The sequence below is a fragment of the Pseudopipra pipra genome, chromosome Z (genome assembly GCF_036250125.1).
Source record: "Pseudopipra pipra isolate bDixPip1 chromosome Z, bDixPip1.hap1, whole genome shotgun sequence".
In the NCBI taxonomy this organism is placed as follows: Eukaryota; Metazoa; Chordata; class Aves; order Passeriformes; family Pipridae; genus Pseudopipra; species Pseudopipra pipra.
This window is the reverse complement of record NC_087581.1, coordinates 58344450-58366122: the sequence shown is the minus strand read 5'-3', so window position 1 is coordinate 58366122 and position 21673 is coordinate 58344450. Positions and strand designations below refer to the sequence as shown.

Below are 21673 nucleotides of genomic sequence, written 5' to 3'. Positions count from 1 at the left end.
TCTGCCACACTATTGCCTCTGGGTCATGTCACTTTTGGGTAATTAGGGCATGAAAATTAGCATCTTATTAAGTAAACAAAAACTTACAAAGGTTAAGAAAAGAGACAGACAAATGTAGTGTTTGGAGGATAGGGAGCCTACAGACCTCAACCTGACCTTCAGCCATCTTTTGTTGGGAATGGCAGACCCCAAGGTCAAATAGCTACTCAGCTGGAGTTACACTCTGAGCCCACCCAGGCTCAGATACATAGACTACTCTAACATGTGCCTCTGCCATAGGGTGGGCTACAGACACCCCTGAGCTCAGGCCACAAGTTTTCTTCTGAAGAGTCCTCGCTGTTGGAAATTCACCAAATCCCTAGACTGGGGAAATGTCAGTACCATTCTGGAGAAACCAGCTAACAGGTTAATATTCTTAAAATACTACGTGTTATTCCAAGTAACTTGAATGTGATCTTGGTTTGATCAGAAAAGAGAATGAAATTCAGATGAGACAACACTGATGCAAAGATTTGATCATCAATATGGTACCCATTTTTTTCCTAAACATCTTCATGCTTAGTGTGTGGTCTGAGAAAATACTAATGTTCATCTTAATTTTGCTTATCTTTGTGAAAAAATTTCATTAGAAATCAATCTTTCTAAACTCCTCACCTGACTTTTAAACATGTTGAAAGACACACAGCAAATTAAACTCTACAGAGTTTGTCCATGAAAAAAAAAGAGGTCCAGTGGGGTGAAAAGTTTTGGTCCCTACACAGAAACAAGACCTCAAATTTATCAAGGAACCAAAATGCCAGAGCCAGGACATGGTACTTAACAATACACAGGTTTGGGTTCATGGAAAAGAGGACACTGCTGAAAACACAGCTAAGGTCTTAGCATACACTTTGATAACTGCCCCAAAGGGTTACAGCAGCCTTCAGTGAAATTTCCAGGTCTCTGTCACTATTTGTGCATTTCTGTTAGAACTGGTCACAAACTAATCTCTAACTTACACCTTTGGATGAAAAGCAAATATTTTTAAATATCAAACTTTTTTTTCCCAGGAATTTATTAGTTTTGTTTAAGTATTGTGATGTTATTTTTGCATTAGTTAAAAAGAAACATATTTATATTCACTAGATGTTAGTGTTTCATACTGAATTTTCCAAACACATGGCATCTAGAACACCTAACCAACCAGTACACCAGTCTTTCTGCTCTAAAATGGTGAATGGCCCTTTGTTGTGGGTGAGAATCAAATTTTTTAAAATAGTTTTTGGTTTTTTACCATCAAAAGTCAAATATTCTCAGAATGTTTATTCTGAAAGACAAATAATTTTTTAGTCGTGGACAAATGTTACTTTGCTGTCACTGAAACCTTGATGGTCACAATAAAATTAATTAACACAAACCTAGTACAAAAGTACTTCTCATTTTTGTCTAAGTAATTGTCCATTTTATTCATCTTCTTTTACTGGAGCAATGGAAATGGAGACAGCATTCAAGACAACTTAAAAAGGAAATAGAAACAGAAACAGAAAAAGAAATAATAGAAATACAATATAGAAAATAAAACACTTTTTTTTCCAAAATTATTTTTTGCTTCAATGGTGAGCCCGTTTCGTAAAATTATCATCTAAAAATAGTATCAGTCACTAATCCGTACTGCTGTAAAAGTTCTTTTGAAAGACTGCTTTCCGCAGTGAATGCTGACATGGCATCAGGCAAAAACACATAAAATATTTAAAAATATCAAAACACTGACTTTTATACAACTGAAAGATTAGCCTAGGTAAAAATAGTGAACCCTAGATTTGCTTGCTTCCTATGCTTAACAGATGACACTTCACTTAATATCAGATTTCTAGTTTAGGATTGTGATAAATACTGACCATTACTCTATTTCCAAATTCAGATCTCCATTACAAGTGAACAACACGAATAACAGAGCCTTCATGGCCTCTATTTCATTAGAAACTTGTAGTCATGATAAAACCACTTTTTCCTACTTTTTGGTTCCACATATGAAATATCTTTACAAATGCCCTCAGGTCACTAAATTTCCCTTCTTATACACCAGTAGGTCTCTGCACAGAAAGTATGGGGTTGAATTACTGATAAAATACAGAATTTTTAATGTACATCTTGCTAAATCCAGGCAACAAATATGCAATGTAGTACAAACAATAAATTTATGAGTTGCAAACTTTTTTCCATTGTACCAAAAAACTCACATTTTTTCTTTGATACTAATCTAACTAAACACAATGCACTACCACATAGTCACTGGCAACACAACCCTTTCTTCAGGGTAAAATAATATCTTTAGGTCAAGTGAATGCATTTATACAAGGTTACCTTTACGTTAACTGCATTCTACTGTTGTTGTATGGACAGTGGCAGACAATATGCAAGTGGTTCTGCAGATCTGAAAGAATGGTTGGCCTATCTTTGGAAAAAATAATTTAAGAACTGTGATTACAGTGATACTGTGTTATTTGGTCATACCTGAAGACCTCATTAAACCAAAGTTCCTAGTGACATCAATGGCTATCTTGTCTGAGCAAGGACTGATTAACAACTGCAGGATATTAGTCCCGGAATTTCGTAATATGCATGAAGCCCAATACAAATTAGCTTTTTGTCAGCTATGACTGGATGTCATGTACAGTTTGCAAAAGAATCTCCTGAAATCACTTGCATTTTAAGCTTTAGAATTTATAGGGGTTTACCATGCAAATTGCTTTTTTCCACGCAAGTAGAAAACACTGTGGTTTTGTGGTTGGTGGCTAGCACTTTGTGGCTTTATTGTATTTGTTTTAATATAGGAAAACTTCTAGAGCATATTTGCATTGTGACATATTGTTTTGATTGTGTCTTGCAGAAATAATTGACCCAAACCAAGTTACTGGACACTATATCTATTGGTTAATTAGAACTTTAAGATGCAACAAATAAAACATATTATTGATTTTAAATCTTCAATCAAATAAATATTTACAGCTGCAATTTGCCAAAATTATTTACCTTTCAATAGCAGATCACAAAAAGTTTATGCACTACAGATTCCAGTGAATGCCTTGGCCATCAATGAAATTACAAAGAGAATTAAAAATAAGTCTTTGGGCTATCATTACAGTCTATAAATGGCTGATGTGGTTCTCTTTTAAAGATGTGTGATCTTCTACATTAGTAGATTTTTCAATGCATAATTGACCTTGAGATGGAGAATAACCTTACAGTAGAGTGGCTTTTCTTTCAGGGAACAATGAGTATAGATATTAGAGGATGTGCTTGTTGTCAATGACCATTGCTGAAATCTGCCTGTACCACACTGGGACAATCAATTTTGTAAATGATTGCAATAATCAAGGAAATTGCCTAATTTATAAATCCTGGCATACAGCATTTTAATGGATTTCTACATTTTAATGCTGATGCTTTCAAAGCCAAATGAATTGTTGTCCAAGCTGTCACTACACAAAATGATAAAAACATTCAGTCTTGTGGGTAACTACATCTCATGGATATTCAGACCATCAGGTACATAATCACTCATTAGTGAAATCTGTGATAGTTTCCAGTTACATGCCAACAGCAAAAACAACACAGTTTCCTTATGAAAAAGCCCTCTGGGAACTGAGGACTAAAAATAGTAGAGTATTACTGAAATAATACCCTAAAAAATTTCCTAGCTTTCTTTGTCCATTTAAGACAGCACACTGTTTTACCTTTTTTGTTCTTTTTTTCCATTTTTCCTTTTTTTTTTTTTATTTTCCCCATAGGTTAAAAAAAAAAAAAAAGATCTTATTTCTATAACCAAGAGGCAGGTCCAACAACTTTTTGACCATGGATGCCATCAGTTTATATGGAAACAAAAAAGCAGGACATGATGCCACGTCTGTGGCTGGTAAGTATTTCTACCTAAACCACCCTCCAAGTCATTTTCCACCCTCAAGGCGGTCCTGCAGACTTAGTTGTACATGGATTGCTATTCTCAGTTAAACCTTGAGCAATTGATTTCAGCCAATAGTGGGCTGCCAGTGCTTTACTTACTGCTCAATCTCACTAACCTGACATTTATGGTGTACTGATTGGCCTATGTCAGTGGTGGTGGTTGTAAATTCACTTTGAAAAGCTTTGTGTTAACAGCCTTCAACCAGGCTCTGCAACGAGTATGAGCAGGCAAGCTGACAATTGCTCGACCTCCTGCCCTTATTACAGTGAGTAAATCAGGCTTTGAGCCATTAGGCTGGAGCCCGAGGCCTACACAAAAAGGATTGACATGACTAAAGGTCAACCTCTGTCACACATGTGTAACAATTTGGATAATGGAATTCTGTAACTTATCTGGAAAACGTGCCGAATGTGTGAAGGGAAAGTATACCCTGGGCTGAATTTTCCAGCTTTTACATTAAGCAATTGCTCAAAGGTCTGCACTTTAAAGTTCTTGCACATTTGATGCCGTGGAATCTGGGGGACAAAAGCCCACAGAGCAGTGATTGAGACAGTTCTGCAAAATATTGAGCATCACCACCACCTGGAAAAGCGCATAGTGCGGTTTCACCTTGTCAAATCTGTAAAAAATACATTATTGGCATGAGGTACATAACGCTGTTGGGACATGCATGTAGGACATTAAAGTACTGCTTTTATGCACCAATTTTGAATCAAAAGTCAGTAAAAATAATTAACTGTTAATGGTGTCATTAATTAATTTTAATTTGGGGCCTTACAAACTAGATTTCATCCAACAATGGAAATTGCTTTTATTAACTAATAAAAAAAAAAGGTCAAATATTTCCATAATATTGGTGATTTGATCACTTTTCAGCTATGCAGAAAGGTAGTGGTCAAACAAGGACAGAATTGAGCTTTTATATTTATTTGTGTTCTGCTTCGGTATTTTTGCATATTACATAATGAAATCTCCAAGGTGAGATTATGTGCCATGGAAAAACAGACAGTCCCTGCATGATCTGGCAATTTAAAAAATATTTTTTTTCTGGGGATAGTGTGTGTCCAGACGCGTGCATGTTCCATGCAGTCCACAGAACTATAATTTTCAGTAAGACTGCTAAAATTCTGGGGCTGTATCCAACTCCAAACACCAAACTTTAGTCCAGACTTCACTTTGTGAAATAGAAAATCTGCCCCCATATTAAATTAGATTTGTTTCATGTGTGCTTAGACTTATTTATCTGCCAGGCATACATTAGATCTGTACATCTACTGTAGATATATGAAGATTTGTTGTAGATCATTCTGTAGATCAAATGAAGATATCAAAAACATGGAGATACATGAAGATAATGTGTGAGAAAGTCTTAAAAAAATCACAAGGCTTCTAAAAGAAACATCAAAGTTTAGTTTAGCTTTTCTAAGAACAAAAATTACGCAATATAAAGTACCTTCCCATATACCTTTGTGATCAAACCAACTTTGCATTGACCCTAAGAAAGGAATCTGTAACATACAGAAGTTATCTGGAAAAATGTGATACTAAGTCATCCAGAAGTACTAATGATAGCAAGCTGCTTTGTAATGGCTTAGCACAATTTTCTCCCAGGATACACGCATTAAGGAAGCTGTGGCACTTCATACTGAATTTACAGTTTAGCAAGCTACTGAATACAACATTCTGGATATTTCCAGTAGGCAGTATGAGAACTTAAAATCCATGTAAAACTAAAATTTATTGTGCTTTTTCAATGGAAAATAAGTGCAAGGTTGATAAACAATGCAAAATCCACAGAAATGGCAAAACAAGAAAGTAACAGAATAGCACCAGCTGTTACTCTGCATAATTTAAGATATAATAGTAGCATTACTAAGGGTTTTTTTCAAGACAAAATTATTTGAATTTCATGAACATGACAACGTTGAAGCAAGGCTGACAAGCAGTCTAGAATACTAGATGATGGATTGCTGAGAAACATAATTTTCACTTTAACAGAACGACGGCATGCACATAATTCTATCCCCCAGTGCTTTGCTGTAACAGCGAATTTAGTCCAAAACTACAGGCTTGAGAATCTGAATACAAATCTTTCACCACAGCTGGAGTGAGTGCTTCATTTGAAAGGTAAGGATTCTCTGTGCATATTAATATGTTTAGAAATGTATAGTATTGCTGCATGGGCTCTGGCCAACATGCATCCCAGCAAATTGCCTATTCTTGGTCCAGATGAAGTTAAAGACAATGTTTTCTTTTACTTCAGCTGAGACACAAAAAGACCAATAAGTACCCAAATAGTACTTTATTAAGATGACATGTACCCTTTCTAGTAGGATCAGTTAATTTGGGAGGGGAGGGGAGAAATTATTAAGGGAAAAATCATTTACACAGGTGTACCACTTTGTATTCACTAATGAACTCGCTGATGTATGTATATTTTGCTCATACCTGTAAGAAAAGTGGCATATGAAAAAGCATTTCTCCCAGAAATGCTAACCTTGAATTAAGTCAACCTAAAATAAAGTGAAATTATATATTTGACATTCTTGGACTATTCTAAGAAAAAAATAACTATTTGACCTCGGACCAAATAAATAAATAAGTAAGTAAATAAGACAGCAAACTCTTTATCGGGCACATGAAGAAAAGGAAACTGTAAGACTGTATCCTTTGATATGTCTGTCAATAAAAGTTTTTTCGTCTAAACTGCATTTGCATGGGAAAATTGGCTGTTTCCAGAATTGGTTGTTTCCAGAATTCACAGTTTAAAGTTTGGAGCCTGAAAAACTGCAACTACCAACATGTACTTCCCTTTAAACTTCTTTATTTTCTTCTAATAGAATTTAAGTGGATATCTTATACTTTCCTTAAGTCTGCTCTTATTAAATTTTGATGTTAAACAGAAAGGGGAAACCATGTGCAACTAGATTAATTTATCTCCAGGGAGTAAGGACACATTAATAATTGAGATAATGTTTTCATATATGTTGGAATCAAGTGTGCCTTTTCACTCCTTTATTAGAAAACACATTAGGGAAAAATTATCTCATTCTCATCAGTAAGACCTAATTGCTGAGAAAGTCTTTGTTTGCTTTGCAATAACAAAAGAATTATTCTCACTACTTCAGAAAAAAAAAAATGGGGGGGATCAGAAATATTATCAAGCACTGCTGGAAAAAATGCCTGTATTACCAAAGAGAGTGTTTACTTAATACACCCAGTCCTGTTTTTGTTTTAAACAAGTCAGGGTTTATTGTATTTTTATAAAACACAAGCAAACTCTGGATTGACTAGAAGTGGGCCAAAGGGGAAAAAAAAGCACTACAACTGAAAGTGACTAATATTTTTGGCTTTCCAAAAGGCTTATCTTTCTGTAAGTTATAAAAAAATATCTTAGATGATTGGGAGAGAACTCTATAATTTCTCATGAACACCCATAGGTGTCAAGGCCTGTTGCAAGGTAATGGAATGGTATGTAATTTACTCTGAATTGTTGTAGATTGTGCTGTATGGATTACATACAAAGCTAACATCGAATGCATGGTGGGAACACTTGTGCAGACAGACTGAAGCATATTTCCATAAGATTGAGCTATACATTAAATGCGGTGCCTCTGATGTTTCCCACAACAAAGAGTTTTTAAAAAAGCCACCAAAACAGTAACTACTCTTGAAAGTCTTTGGAATAGCATTTCTATTTGTCTGGTGTACACTGAAAACAAAGAACTGTAAACTAAAATAAATATCTATCAACTTGACTTTAAAGTGCTGAGAGAAAAATGTTAAAAAGTTATTGCAATACTAAGAAAGAGAAGTTCTCTCTATAAGGTCCATCAAGACCTAATGCTGAATAACTAATCTGTAGACAGACTTGTATTTGCAGATATCTTGAAAATATTAGTGGAAGAGAATTGACTAAAGCCACAAAATTATAAAGGGACAGTGATGAGTCATTCCTTTTTCATTTTCAGTGATTTAATCCACACTCCCATACCATATAGACTAAAAGAATACAGTCTATTCACATACATACTTTCATTTGCTTTTATTTATTTTCATAGGTCAGGTTTTGTAAAATCACACACACTTTCTGATTACTTTCTTTCACTAAATTTTTCTTTATTAAACATTTGTTCTGTGATATATAAAACACACCAAATTGAAAGTCAAAACAAATGAGAAACAGCCAAAACTTTTAGCTAAAGCTTTGAGTATGTGCTTTTTTGCTAACAGCTTTTGTCATTAATTCAAGACAGAAATAATTCAAGACCATGAGCCACCCAACAATACATTAATAATAAATTAAATTTTATTATTATTTTTAAGATAATTCACTTAAAAGACACACTCTTTTTGCTGGCCAACAGGAAATCTGTGTTGTGCGTTAAGAACAGAAAAGGAATCCCACAAAAAAACTCAGCTGAGACCTGCTGATGGCCTGAATCTGACACCCACAATAGTACTGTTTCTTATTTTTGCTTAACTTCTTTTTGTTCTTTGCTTTTAGTTTTTCTTTCATTCTTTTAAAACAGTTCTTAAGTTACCCTGAAATCTGACTAAAAATTCTTACCTTTAAAAAAAAGATATTGTCGAGATTTGCAATTTATCTTGTATAAAACTGACTCATAATAATAAAAAAAAAAAGATAATGTAAATATTTATGGACAATGTAAAATTCTCTGAGTCCATTTATTTTATTTAAATTGCAATATTTTATGTAGTCTGTGGATCTGGCAAGCTCATTCTACTGTTATATGTTCTGTTAATTAGAATAGTCTAAATGACAATACCCCTCTCAATAATTAAAATAAAGCCTCCAAAATCGAGTGTCCCATAAAAAATATTTGATTAATAACGTATCCCAAAATTCTCTCATTATAATCACTGGGCTTTAGTAGGAACAGATTTAAGACCTAATCATCGATATATACTATACAAGAGAAATTCCATCTCCACTGGAGGCAACAACAAAACTTCCAATGATTGCAAGTCACCCAGCTTTCTTGAGCACCTTTTGAGTGTGTTCTGAGGTTAATCTTTTACTCTTTAATGTGAAAATCTCCTTGCCACAATGGTCTTTTGGGTAAACACTTTGAGACAAAGACCTCGACATGTTCTTTATGTTTGCATATAGGAAAAGCACAGGGACTCCTACTCCGCACCACCAAATATCTTTCAAAAATCCATTCAGTTTTACTCTATGCTCCCTGAAAACAGCAAAAACACTCTTTGCATCTTCATGGACTCCTTATATTCTGAAGATTCGGATTCGGTCTTGATGAGCAAATACCACCTGCAGACTTATGGACATGTTCCTATGTAGCATTCCACTGTAGCAGTTAGTCTCGAGGAGAGCAGAAGCTGCAGCTACAGATGACTAAGCAGAACTAAAAAATTACACTTTTCAGCATAAATGAAAAATGAATGGAAGATACTAGGAAGAAAGTAAGCTGTTTCTGACACACCAGAATCATGTATTTTCCCTAGCAGGTATCACTGTTACCCTCTTTAAGATAGTGACAAATATTAAAGAAAAAAATAAAAATTGGAGGGGATGTGAAAGTGGCTTTCACATGAAAGCACTGGAAGCATCATTAGTGGAATGCACAGTCAGTACAGCACCAGAGTTGAACTACACTGTGAACAAGCGCTAATACCTTCATTGTGCGAAAAGCAAGGCTGTAGAATAGACCCCTGCCTTTGTTTCAGCAGCTTTCTCAGACTGCCTGTGGGTCACAGCCATGGTGCAGTATGCCATCTCAATCCACAAGTGCTACTCTAAGATGATACAGCTGGTGCTGTGATCTGAGAGCTCCATCAGCTCTTGTTATTCAGGTCAAAATGTAGAAAGCACTGGGTTTTGTAAGCTTCAAACTTCTCTGGCCATGTCTCTCCACTCCTCATCACAGCATCTGCAGCAATCTGCTCTTCTGTAAACCACTGTGATATCTGTGATATCCACTGTTTTTCTGGCTACCTTTAGTACAGCAAGGCTTTTGCTTGCATTGTTTACATTTTCAAATCTGCTTGCTCAGCTTACTTAAATTGTGGGTTTGTTTGCTTTTTTCCATGGCTAGTGGACAGTGCTACTACTACACACAATCGCACTCCAGGTCTACTTCAAAATGATTAAATTTGACAAGGAAGGAAAGATGATAACTTACTTCCCAGAGATGCTGAGTGTTCCTGATGGCACCTGCTTGAACCTTCTCTGGCAAGAGCAGGATTCCCTGGAAGGGCCCAATCCAGGTGCCCTGCTGAATCCTCTGTGCCGCACAAATGCCATAGGCCAGGCCAGGCACAGTGCTGGTGCACAGACACACTTCTCGGGGCAGGTCCCGGAGCCACTCTGGGATCTCAGGTGGAGGGGCTGCTGCGGCTGCACTGCTGGTGCCCACCAGCCGGCGCAGGGAGTGGAGGGGCCCGTGCATAGGGCACTCACCGTTGCGGTTGTCAGCACACATGTCACATCCTGAGGGGCAAAGAGGGAAAAACACCATCAGTGTGGTGCTGCTGGCCACCACCATCACCAGTGCCATGGGCGAGAACATGCAGATCCCTGTACTTTTCCTGTCATTTCATGGCAGCCCAGCACTCACACATCGTGCCCCTTTGTGCATTGTTTTGGATGGTTTTCCTAATTTCACCAAAGCTCTAAATAAGAAATTCCAAAGGCTGAGCAGAAACCCTGCAGACAATTTGCAAGTCTGGCGTGTTCACAGATCTGCCAAGACTCATTTATTTTAACATAGTTTTTTAAGATTCATTTTTTGACTAATATAAATAGCCCATTTAAACCACCCCAGTGTGTTTCAGCAAGGCATTTTAAAGCACGGAGTGCCTTACCAGTCCCTCTCATTTGCCTCACCACAGCTCAGCCCAAGGGTTTAATTGGAACAGGATTTCATTTAATCCTTATTTTAAATGAACATTCACTCTGCTTTTTACATTAACATGTGTGTACATGCCTGCTTGTTTAGAAAATAAAATAAATAAACCAGAACCTCATGAATGACAAATTGAATCATGCATGGACGTTAACTTTCTTAAACCCAAATCTAATCTTAAAACTGAAATTATGTAGCAAATATTACTGATTTCTAGCACACACATGAATATTTTTTTATTGAATAGAAATGCATGTTCTTTGCCTTTTACATTTAGCTGAGGCTGTGGGGAGGGGAGGGAAATAAACAACAGCAAAAAACCCACCAAAAACAGCATATCTGGGTTTGTGAACAACTCCTATGACAAAGGATCAGTTTGTAAAAATGTTTATTTTCCTAACTGTTTTAATAAAGCACAATGTGATTCTGTTTTGGGAAGATCCTACAATCATTTTTCTTTCCTGAGAAAAGAAGACTTTGGTTAAATGTTTCCACTGCACGCTATTGCACATGCCATGGATGTACATCTTCCAGGAAAATGTTTCATGTTCAAGAAATCTGGGGATACGTTGAGTTAACACAACAATAAATCAATTGAAATAAGTTACCATCTTCTGCACGTTTCACTTGTGTAGCACAATAAAGGTTTTCATATAAATTTATTCCAGAAACACAAAGAAAATCCAATAACTATGTCATAGTACTCATATAGCAAGTCCTACATCTTTAGAACTTACACCCCTTCTTATAAAAACAGCACACAGTATTCACTACAAAAGCTGGAGTTTCTTCATCTATGTCACAGATTTAGACTTGCTAGATTGCCTGTAACCACAGTTTCAATTCTCAGGGGGCCTGACTCAGATGTTCTTGTTTCTGAGGTGGATGTACTGTGTATTAAGTAGACCTCTTTCCTACAGATCCTCCAAAGGAAAAATCTTCCTCTCAGTTCAGTCAAACCCAGTAAAGGATAATAAAAGATGCATTTTCAAAGTATGGGTTCTGTGTGCATTCTCCAATTTCAGACATGCTACCTAAGCACTCTTTCCTGTCATCCTCTTTTAAATTCTATCATACAAAAATGATGCATTCAGCAACATGAAAATATTTGTCACTTACATGTGGAAGCTAATTTCCCTCAAAATCGTTACACCTTCTAGTCTTGCAGGAAATGCATGTGTCTCTACCCGGTGCTTGTCTGTCCAAGTTCTCCACCAGCATCATCGATTACAGATCTTAGCAGAAAGCCAGCCAGCAAGGCCTGAGTTGTGCACTACTCTGACGGGTGCCCCTGCAGAAAAAGGTCTCCTTATGAAACTCTCCCCATGCCATCTCTCCCTAACAGGTCAGGGCAGGAGGCAGGAAGAAGAGGAGCTGGCCAGCACGGCAGAATAAAGCCCCCTAGTGGGGACCGCCCTTATGTTGGCAAAAACTCCACTTCTGGCTGGAGGGTGAAATTTTGCCTTGCCTTAAAGACATACTCCCTGCCGCAAAACGACTCTTCTGTTGGGTTAAGCCGCAACTGTAGAAGGGTTTTGCTCACTCAGACACGTCAATTAGAGGTGGTTGGAGGATGAGATTTGCAGGACCCCAGGGAAAACGTTTCTGGCTGGTCCTGAGAGAAGATTATTATGCAGCAGATATTCCAACAGCCTGTTCCAGGCATGATGAATAAAAGGCAGCAAGTACATGCCGGGATTTTTTTTTTTTTTTGGTTGTTATTATTTCCACAGCTGGTTTGGAAAGTGAGGTATCACCACAGCATCTTTTCTTCCCTTTCCTCTTCAAAACCAGCCATCAAAAACCCCTGTGTTTTTGGCATATCCAAAGATGCTAGGGGCAGCACTGGAGTTTGGCATTGGAGGTCACATAGGAAAGGATCTTAAATAGGAAAAGAGTAGAAAGAAAAACAAAAACCAAACCCGAAATCCCAAATAGTTTGGCATGTGATACACTTTAAGCAGATTATGGCTGAACACTATAATCTACAGTTGGATTTGATGACTTTACAGATCTTTTCCAACCTAAATGGTTCTATGATTCTATGAATCTGGCATCTAACCATGCAAGTTAGGAAGAAAACATCTGATAGGAAAACTGAGGACCTAAAGAGATGATGTCTAACCATGACATCAATTAGCACCCAGGACAGGCCCCTGATTTTGACCTGTTTGCACTCTTTGACCATCTTCTAGATGTGTAACTCTCCTCATAGGTACTTGATTACTAATGGCTTTCTCAGAGACACTGTGTCTCCGGAGAAATTTACATTAAACATTCTAAGGCATCTTCAGATAATTTCAGTGACAATTTCCTGCATCCTGCCATAACGTATATATAACTTTTAATGCACACACATGTATCTGCCCAGAACAAGAATTTCTTCATTTTGTCCTGACAATATGTGGGCATGAGTGTGGGTTAAACATTTTATTTCTACATTTCCAAGAAAAGGAAACTAAGAAATTGTCAAGGAGTATAAACAAACCCTGTGTCACTGTCATTTATTACAGAAAGTCACACATGGTGATATTTATTTTCCACTGTCCAAAAACACTGGTAATGTCTTAATGCTTGGCAGCCACAGTATCTGATCCCCTGCTGTGTTCCTTTCCCTTTGTCCTGCCAAAGCTGAAAATTTGGAAAATGGAACATCTTTTGAAACTGCTTTGGCTAATGGCTTGTTGATGAGGGGAGGATAATCTGTCTTTAATACTAAGCAGTACTGAATTTCTTCTTAGTTCCATGTTTTATACGTTTATCTTTAGTGGTTATGCAATTATACAAATAAAATTTTTAAAAATTCTCATAAATGTTATAAGGAGTGGACCCCCATTTTACCACGTCTTGAGTAAAAAGGCTACTGTGCATCTTTTCCTCTTCTGTCACTAACTCTTGCACAATATGTAGAAGCATCCATTTAAAGACCAGCACTGTAGGCAGTGGATTCTTTTGACTCAGAGGACAAGGTAAGGATGTCCTTAATATCAGATAGGAGGAAAAAGCAAGAACTCCAAGACTTGCACACTGCCCTGCCCCACAGGTAGAATCAACAGCATCATCATCATATTCATGCATCCTGCAGAGAACAATGGAATGCAATGCACCAACTCAATACTACATGGAAAAGAAGGGAGGAGGGGAATTGAGAGGGGGATAGTCGTGGTCCACTGACATTACAGGAGTCTCCAAACTAGATGGCAACCCATGCAGATGTGGGAAGTTCACATAAAACAGGCACACTTGTACAAGTGTGAACCTTCCAGAGAACTTCCACACAGGGCAACAAGGAGAGATGTACTGTGCCCTTCCTCCTCGAAGAACCTTCAGCCTTGAAGAGCAGCTGTGTGAGTACAGGCCTTCTCCAAGAACAGCTGAAATTAACATTTCCACTCTCTGTAATAGCATCAGTCAAGCCCTAAATCCAGCCAAGAAGCGAGAAATGTGAGAAAATTCAGGGATTTGCTGAAAATGGAAAAAGAAAGTAGGACTGCAGCCAGAGCAGAGTGTCTTCTGATAAAATCTGGAAATGTAGAAGGTAAGGTCAGTGGGAGCGCTCCACTGCAGGGCCAGATATGGCCCAACATTTTGGAAGGAGATCAGTCCCTCACTTTATACCTTCATACTCTGTAGAGAGCAGGATTAAGGAAAGAAGGAAGCAAGGAAAAAAATTAAAGGATTTCCTAGTGGAGTTGTTTGATATGGCTCTTTTGGGAGAATTGAAATATGTTACTGTTTATGTGCCTCCATAAAAATGAACACGGTGTAATGCCAGCACTATAACTCCATGTGAGTACACTTAAAAGTACTAAAACCAAGCAAAAGGACGTATCATTGACCCAAACCAAAATTCTAAACACTCTTCTCTTAGATTGGTTTAATCCAATCTAAAAATCACTACTACTACATGCTTTAAAGGAAATCTGAAAGGAGAAAGCTTTTGTCAGTGAAAGGTAGGGTTGTAACCAGCAAACCAGCTGTAACAATAAATGAAAGAAATACATTTTTGTCTCAGCAATAATATGCTTCAAAGGTGCAGTTATACTGGATACCTGCAGTTTGCCGGTATTAAAGAAGAGTGGCCTCTGCCCTTCTGCTTCATAATTCACCGCAAGCATTCAGGTATCCAGTGTAAGTGGCCATCATTTCACATGGTATTACTCACTTGCAAGTATAAATCACCACAGCTGGCCCTGCATCCCTGTCTGGGTCCGTGTACCCAGCTAAGTGGGAGGGTGGGCTGGATGAAACAGTACCCTTTGCTTTCCTGAGGGTTGGAGTTTTCCAGGGAATCACGGCCTCCCTTGTACCTCAGTTGCCTCATCAACAAGCTGGTATCAACCTCCTTTAACAAAATTAGTAGCAGTTTCTCGCAGACAGCCTGACTCGAGGGAGTCTTTCGGGAGAACAAAACACAGATGCATTTTCTCCTCCGGTGCCCTGTATTTATATGCTTATTTATTCCGAATACTCGTTTCAGGAAGAGGGACCAAGCTCAGCCTGCTGCCCCAGGGGCCGGATGGCGTCCCGAGGGTGCCGAGTCACCGCCGATGGGTGGAGACCCACGGCCGGCACGGGGTCCCCGGGCGCCCGACCCGCTCCCTTCCCGGGTTTTTCCCCCTCGCTGCCCTCGTTCCTCTCGCCACTTCCCCCGGTCGGGCTCCGAGCGTCGCCGCCGCGGGGGAGACAAAGCGGAGCCCTCGCTCCGCTTCCGCATCGGCGCAAGATCCGCCGCGGGGTCCGAGACCCCGCTCGGGGGTCAGACACACCCCGCGCCAGCTCCTCGGGGGAAGATGATGTACGAGGGCCGCCTGGGCGCCCTGGGGTGGGTCAGGGCGGCCGTCCTGCTTGTGGAGCGGCTTTCGGGTTATTTTTAAGAGGCGGGTGGGGGGCGTGTTGAGGGAGGTGGGCTTTAATTTTTCCTGCCTTCTGCTACAGGTATGAATGAATTGAATTTCTGTGTCAGGTATGAGAAGGGTAGGAGAATATTGTGTGTAGATAAACCTTGCCACCCTCTGCCCCTGAGAGACCCCCATATACAATGTAGAGATGATGAATAGGCTCTGGGAGAGGAGATCGAAGTTCAGTCCGCACCGGCTCCACTCTCTCCTACAAAACTATAGGGCAATTAATTGTGGCTTGTCCCCTCATCCTTCATCTCCTGGTGGCACATATCGATGGAGATTACTGCTGATGGACCATTTTATCACCCTAAATAAACAGTCACCACCTTCTCTAACCTCAATCTAATGTATGGCTATCTGCTATATTTAAGGGTTCTGGGTAACTAATGATGTAAAATAGCTAAATCATACAGGTTACCAGCAGCCTAGAGGAAAAAAAAATTCAGATATTTTCCACACCGATCCACTTCACAGCATGTTATATATACAGTGTCTCCCTGTAAATTGAATGGGAAGAGGCGTGCAAAGTGCTTGGTCGCGTGACACTTCAGTTTTACACAGCGTATTTATTATAGTGGCAGGTTGGTTCTTTCTGGTGAAGGTAGAGGAGTCTCAGACTTCTCATTGAAAAAGCCTCTCTCTGAAAAAGCAGCTAGGGGCAAGCCTCCACGGGAGCAAGCCGGCCCCGCAGCCCCCAGACTCACCCTAGGAGCTCTCCTCCTAGCCTTCCGAGCGCCCCTCCCCCAGGGCCCAGAAATACCCTCATCCTTCCAGATTCAAGGCTGGGAAGCAAACCGTCCCCAGCCGCCTGCTACATTATCAGGGCTTTAACATAATCCCCTTTACTTCCCTGGGAGTAAAGACTGCAGGGCCCTAATTAGGGGTTTGTCTCTTAATTGCCTTTATTATTATTATTATTATTTTCCCCCAGCTAACCTCCTTTCAATTTAAAACAATTACACACAGATGCTTAACCTGCAGCTCCGTGACGGCCCTCAGCCCTCTCCCTCGCCCAAGACCGTGCCATATGCATTGATATTTGACGATCAAGGCGTGTGTCTATGGGGAAACCACCGCCCATTCATCTTCCCGCGGCAGTCGCCCGGGGCCGGGCCGGGCCGGGCGCTGTGGAGCGGGGCCAGGCGGGGTGGCGGGGGCCGGGAGGGCCGCCGCCACCGCTCCGGCTTCCTCGACGGGCCCGGCCGCCTCCCGCTGCCCCGCCGGGCTGGGCCGGCCGCACGGAGAGCGCCTGGCGGCACACAGGGAGCTCGCCGACGCTTCTCCCGAACGGGTGGGTCCACCCGGGAGACCGGGGAGATGCGGGGTGCCCCGGAGAAGAAGGAGATGCTCGTGGGGGGGAAAGGGGAATGCTTGGGAAAGTAGGGGAAACGAGGCGCTCGCTCGGATGGCGAGGGAGATACATCTAAGATTAGAAGCCGGGAAGAAGCCTGGGAGCTGCCGACACCCGCAGCGCGCGGGCTGGGCCCGGCGGAGCCGGCGGCCGGCGACCCCGCTCTGGGAAGGGTGTCGGTCCCGGCGGGTCCCGGCGGGCGGGTGGGAGCCAGCCCGTCTCGGGGGCTCGGTGGGGCTGTCCGAAGATGAAAGTGCAGCAAACAAGTACAAAAACTAAAGTCGACGGCTCCTCACGTCACTCACAGCCCGCCACCTCCTTTCCCTCGAACAGACACCTCTGGTGCAGAGAGGAGACTGAGGGTGGGAGTCAAGGCGGCTGGAAACCCTGCCTGCCCATGGACTCGGGAAGCCGCGCAGGGGCAGCCAGGCCTGTGCCCTGCAGCTTGTTCCCCTGATAGTCCGAGTGCGTGGAGTGCCGCGGCACGGTACGGGATGCAGTTCCCGCAATCCTTCTTCATTTGCAGTTTACTTTTTCTTTTTCTTTTTCTTTTTTTTTGGTTTTTTTTGTTGTTGTTGTTGTTGTTGTTATTGGGGTTTTTTTGCGGCATGAGTTGCCCAAAGCAAATGCACCTGGCCCCAGAAGGTTGAAACATTCGCGTTAAAGTTTCCCTCAGAGGTAACTAATGACCGCTGGAGCGACAGTCGCCCTGTAAACAAGTTCAATGATAAGAATTTTTTAGACCTAGCTGCAGGAAAAAAAAAAAAAAAAAAAAAAAAGAGAGAGCTCGACACGGCGCTGGCTGCACCCTGCCCGTGCTTCCGACGGCGAGGGCTGCCCCGTCCCAGCCGAACGCGACACACACACGTCGCCGAACGTGACAAATCAAGCCGTTTGCTTTCCGAAATTCCCCTTTAGTATCGCGGTTGGGAAAAAAATATTCAAGCTTCGCCTGCGACTCTGCGGGGTGCTATTATTCCACTCAATCCTTAAAAATGCTCCCCCCAATCCTTTTTTTAATCTTCCTTTCTATTTTTAAAACTTTTATCTTTTAGATTTACGGAGCTGCTCCGAGAAGTAAAACATGTATTGTCTGAACGGTTCGGTTGGCGATTAGAAGTGCATTTCGGATTACATTTACTGTATGTAATTTATGAAATCACATTTTCTACACCCGAGAATAGAAATATATATGAACATGTTTCACTAGAGGGTAAAACTAAGCATGAGGAAGTCGCTTAAAACAAAGCCGACATCCAATACAGAAAGATTTGCAATGTTAAGAAAGCGGGAAAAATCTCCAGCAAACTCCGACTCAACTTTTCTCTTCAAAGTATGCCCAACTCCCAAGACTATGCTAACATCCAGGCAATTTAATTAACACACAACACAGTTTCATGGAAACTTTCAATACAAGCTCTACATCTGAAATATAATTAAACGAATCCGCGTTTCTCTTGGGCGTGTGTTTATGGATCGCTGGCTTGGGGTATCGTTTGTCTGTTCAACAGCCTTCCTTAAATAGACATTTAGGGAGTGGGGGTTGAGAAGGACAACAAAAAAATAAAGAGTTTTAAGAAAACTTAGTATAAAGGAGAGTGTTTGAAGCAATGCAAAAAAAAAAGGTACACGCACCGAAGCCATGGTGCACTGATATAACAAGGGAAGATCCGTGTGCTCTGGAAGTTAGTAATAGAACTGTTGGGCTATTAGGAGTTCATATAGTTCTTTTCATATAGTTCTTTTCACTTCCTTGGTTGCATAGGATTGACAGATATAGGAACAAAGGAGAGACAGAACCAGAGTCTAAAATTACAGACCTCTCATCGATACAGACGTTTAATAACAGCGGCAACCCCTTCCCCTCCCCCTTCCCCCCCAAAAAAAACACCAAACAAAAAACGACTGTATAATTGGCAACAGCAGCAGTATTAAACGCTTTCTATCCACTAAGTCCTAAATGAATTCTGACACTCATGTAGACTTTTTCGTCTAGAAATCAGTTTTTCTTATTAAATGACCATGTCATGCATTTCTATAAAGGTGAAAACTAAAACCAGCGACGTGTTAACGAGGTCTGAAAGGAAAACGATACTCTTAGATAAGAGGGAGGAAAACTTTGTCCTAGACCATGGCATGAAAACTGCAACTTTTCCCTGCCCAGATCGGAGGAGTAATTGATTTCTGGGTATGCAGCGAAGCCTGGGATTTCCAGGTAGGAACAGAGTGAGATGTGCAAGGTAAGAAATGACCACCTTTCTGGTAAGTTGGTCTGAAGCATTTCTGAATCCATTTTCTTAAGCAGGCCTCCGAAAGAAATCTACCCCCACCACAGCCTTCCCGGTGAAGCGTGCCTTCCAGGGAAGGATCTGGATCTCAGGCAAGAAAAACTGCTACCGAGGGGCTGCCGCCCATCTCCTGAAACCACTTGGAACAACTCAAAGACAGCTCAAGGGATAGAAGGGCAGGGCGAAGCATGCTCCTCGTAGAGGGAGAGCGGTGCAGGCACCAACTGCGGTCCCCCAGCCTGGAGCGTCCCCAGGACGGCCCAGTGAGGGGAGAGGCGGAGGATGAAGGGTCGAGAACTGCGAGAAGGGGCACGATACGTACGGTTGTTGGGGTCACTGGTGTGCTGATTCAAGGGGATGATCTCCATGCGCTGCTGACCGTACAGGTAGTAGTCCAGCTCCTCGGCCGTGCAGCGGTAGCGAGCGACCGCACGGTCGCCGCATTTGCTGCCGCCGCTGCCGGCCCCGCACAAGTCCTTGCCCTGCAGGGGAGTGGGCGCTCCTGCGGCTGGGAGATCCGAGCTCTGTAGCGGGCCGAAGACTGGGAGCTGGGTCACAGGCAGAGAGGTCAGGCCGGCCAGGGAAGCGGCCGCTGCGGCGACGCACGAGGAGGTGGAGGAGGAAGACGGAGTGGACGAGGAGGAGGAGGAGGACACGGAAGAGAGGGAGGTCGGGCGCTGGCGGAGGCTATCAGCCGGGGGCTCGGCTCTCTCGGGCGGCTGAAGCTGGGCGAGGGCCCCGCTGCTTTTTAGCTGGCTGCTCTGAGGGAAGAGCTGCTGCCAGTGCTGTAGATAGGCGGGATCCACCTTCAGGAACGCGGATCCGCCGGGGTCGCCGGGCTTCAGCATCGCTCTGCCTGTAAGGCGGGAAGGAAGGGGATAGAAGACGTGAAACCCCCGCCCCGCCCCGGCAGGGCTGCCCCGACCCCGCGTCCCCCCCGGACACGCCGGGCCACGCGTGGGCTCTGCCGCGGCTGTGCGGGACCGGCGGCGGGACCGTACGCGCGCCACTTCCCCTGCCCGTGCCAGGCTCCTCAGGAGAAAATCTCGTCCCGAAGAGCCTCAGGGAGGACACGCGAGAACCGTGGTGGCCGGGGCGACAAGACTGTCCCCCGGAGCGCGGGTAGGACGCGGGCAGTCCCGGGCATCCCGTCACGCCAACCCGTGGCCGGAAAGCCCCCGGCCGCCCCGCAAGGAGCTCAGCTCACCCCGTCCCAGGCGCACGCACTGTCCTCCCCTTTCATTCCCTTCCCTCTCCTCGCGGGAGCAAACGACTCTCCGCTGACAACAGGGAGGAGGAGAAGGAGGAGAAAAGTTCAGCTACACGCATACGCGCGCGGGTCTCTTCTCTCCGGCTGTTCCTGCTTTCCACGCTGGCGTTTGGAGGCGAAGGACGAGGCCCGGCAGAGTCCTGTCCCGAGCAAAGGTGCCCCGCTGTACCCGGTCCGGCTCTGCCTTACCTGAGCGGGATGAGCGCTGCTGCGCGGGCGGACGTTTCGGCAGCCCCGGGAGCCTGAGCAGGAGGAGGACGGAGAGCAGAGGCTTCTCTGGTCTTTGTCCACGAGGGAGCGGGGTGATCCTCTTCCAGGCGCCGGGTACCGGCGGGCCGGCTAGCTGCGAGCCGCCGGGCTCCCTCTGCCGTGGCTGCGCATCGCAGTCGCGGCCGGGCGCTCGGCTCGGCTCTGGCAGGCTCCGGGCGAGACACGTGGGTTTTACGACAGCGCAAAATACAAGTGTGTGTGGCGTGTACGAGAGGGAGGGGAGGGATCGGGAGGTTACCAGCGAGCCTGGATACAGAGCCCTTTTTTTGGCAACTTCCCCCACTTTGTTCCTTGCTCAACTTTTAAAGGTGTCCCTTTCTTCCCTTCCCTCCTCCTTCCCTCCCTCCCCCTCCCCTTTCTACCTTTCCCTCCCTCTCTCCTTCTCTCCAGCCTCCCTCCCACCCTTCGTCTCTCTCTCTCTCTCTCCCTCTCTCTCTCTCTCTCTCTCTCTCTCTCTCTCTCTCTCTCTCTCTCTCTCTCTCTCTCTCTCTCTCTCTCCCTCCTCTTAGCTCCGGGACCACAGCGCCCCGAGAAGAGCTGGGCTTTTACCATGACGGGAGGGGAGCAATAGCTCGGCGCCGTCCAGAGCGAGATCCCCGCCTCTGCACTGTCCCCAGCGCCGGGCTACGGGAGTTTCCGGCCCCGGCGGCCGAAGCGCCTCGCAGGCGGCCAGCCTCCCGTTAGCTGCGATCTTGCCTCGCTTGCCTTTTGCCCCTCGGGGGCTAGGACGGATTTTAAAGACCTACTCACCCTGACCTGA

At 43.1% G+C, this 21673-nt stretch overlaps 1 protein-coding gene and 1 long non-coding RNA gene across 2 annotated transcripts in view; one reads left to right on the top strand and one right to left on the bottom strand.

Moving 5' to 3' along the window:
- The window catches only part of PRDM6 (PR/SET domain 6), a 73644-nt gene extending 52383 nt beyond the window's left edge, over positions 1-21261 (bottom strand). Inside the window, exons 1-3 of the mRNA XM_064640986.1 lie at positions 20833-21261; positions 19696-20229; positions 10108-10415 (exon numbers count right to left, since the gene is read on the bottom strand). Coding sequence (XP_064497056.1) covers positions 10108-10415; positions 19696-20221 — 834 coding nt within the window. The 5' untranslated portion in view covers positions 20222-20229; positions 20833-21261. The remainder of the gene's footprint in view (positions 1-10107; positions 10416-19695; positions 20230-20832) is intronic.
- On the top strand, positions 3780-10967 carry LOC135406644 (uncharacterized). Its single transcript, XR_010426393.1, has 3 exons — positions 3780-3895; positions 5942-6070; positions 9078-10967. It is a non-coding gene; the product is annotated as an uncharacterized LOC135406644 (long non-coding RNA).
- Positions 21262-21673: the final 412 nt, after the last annotated feature.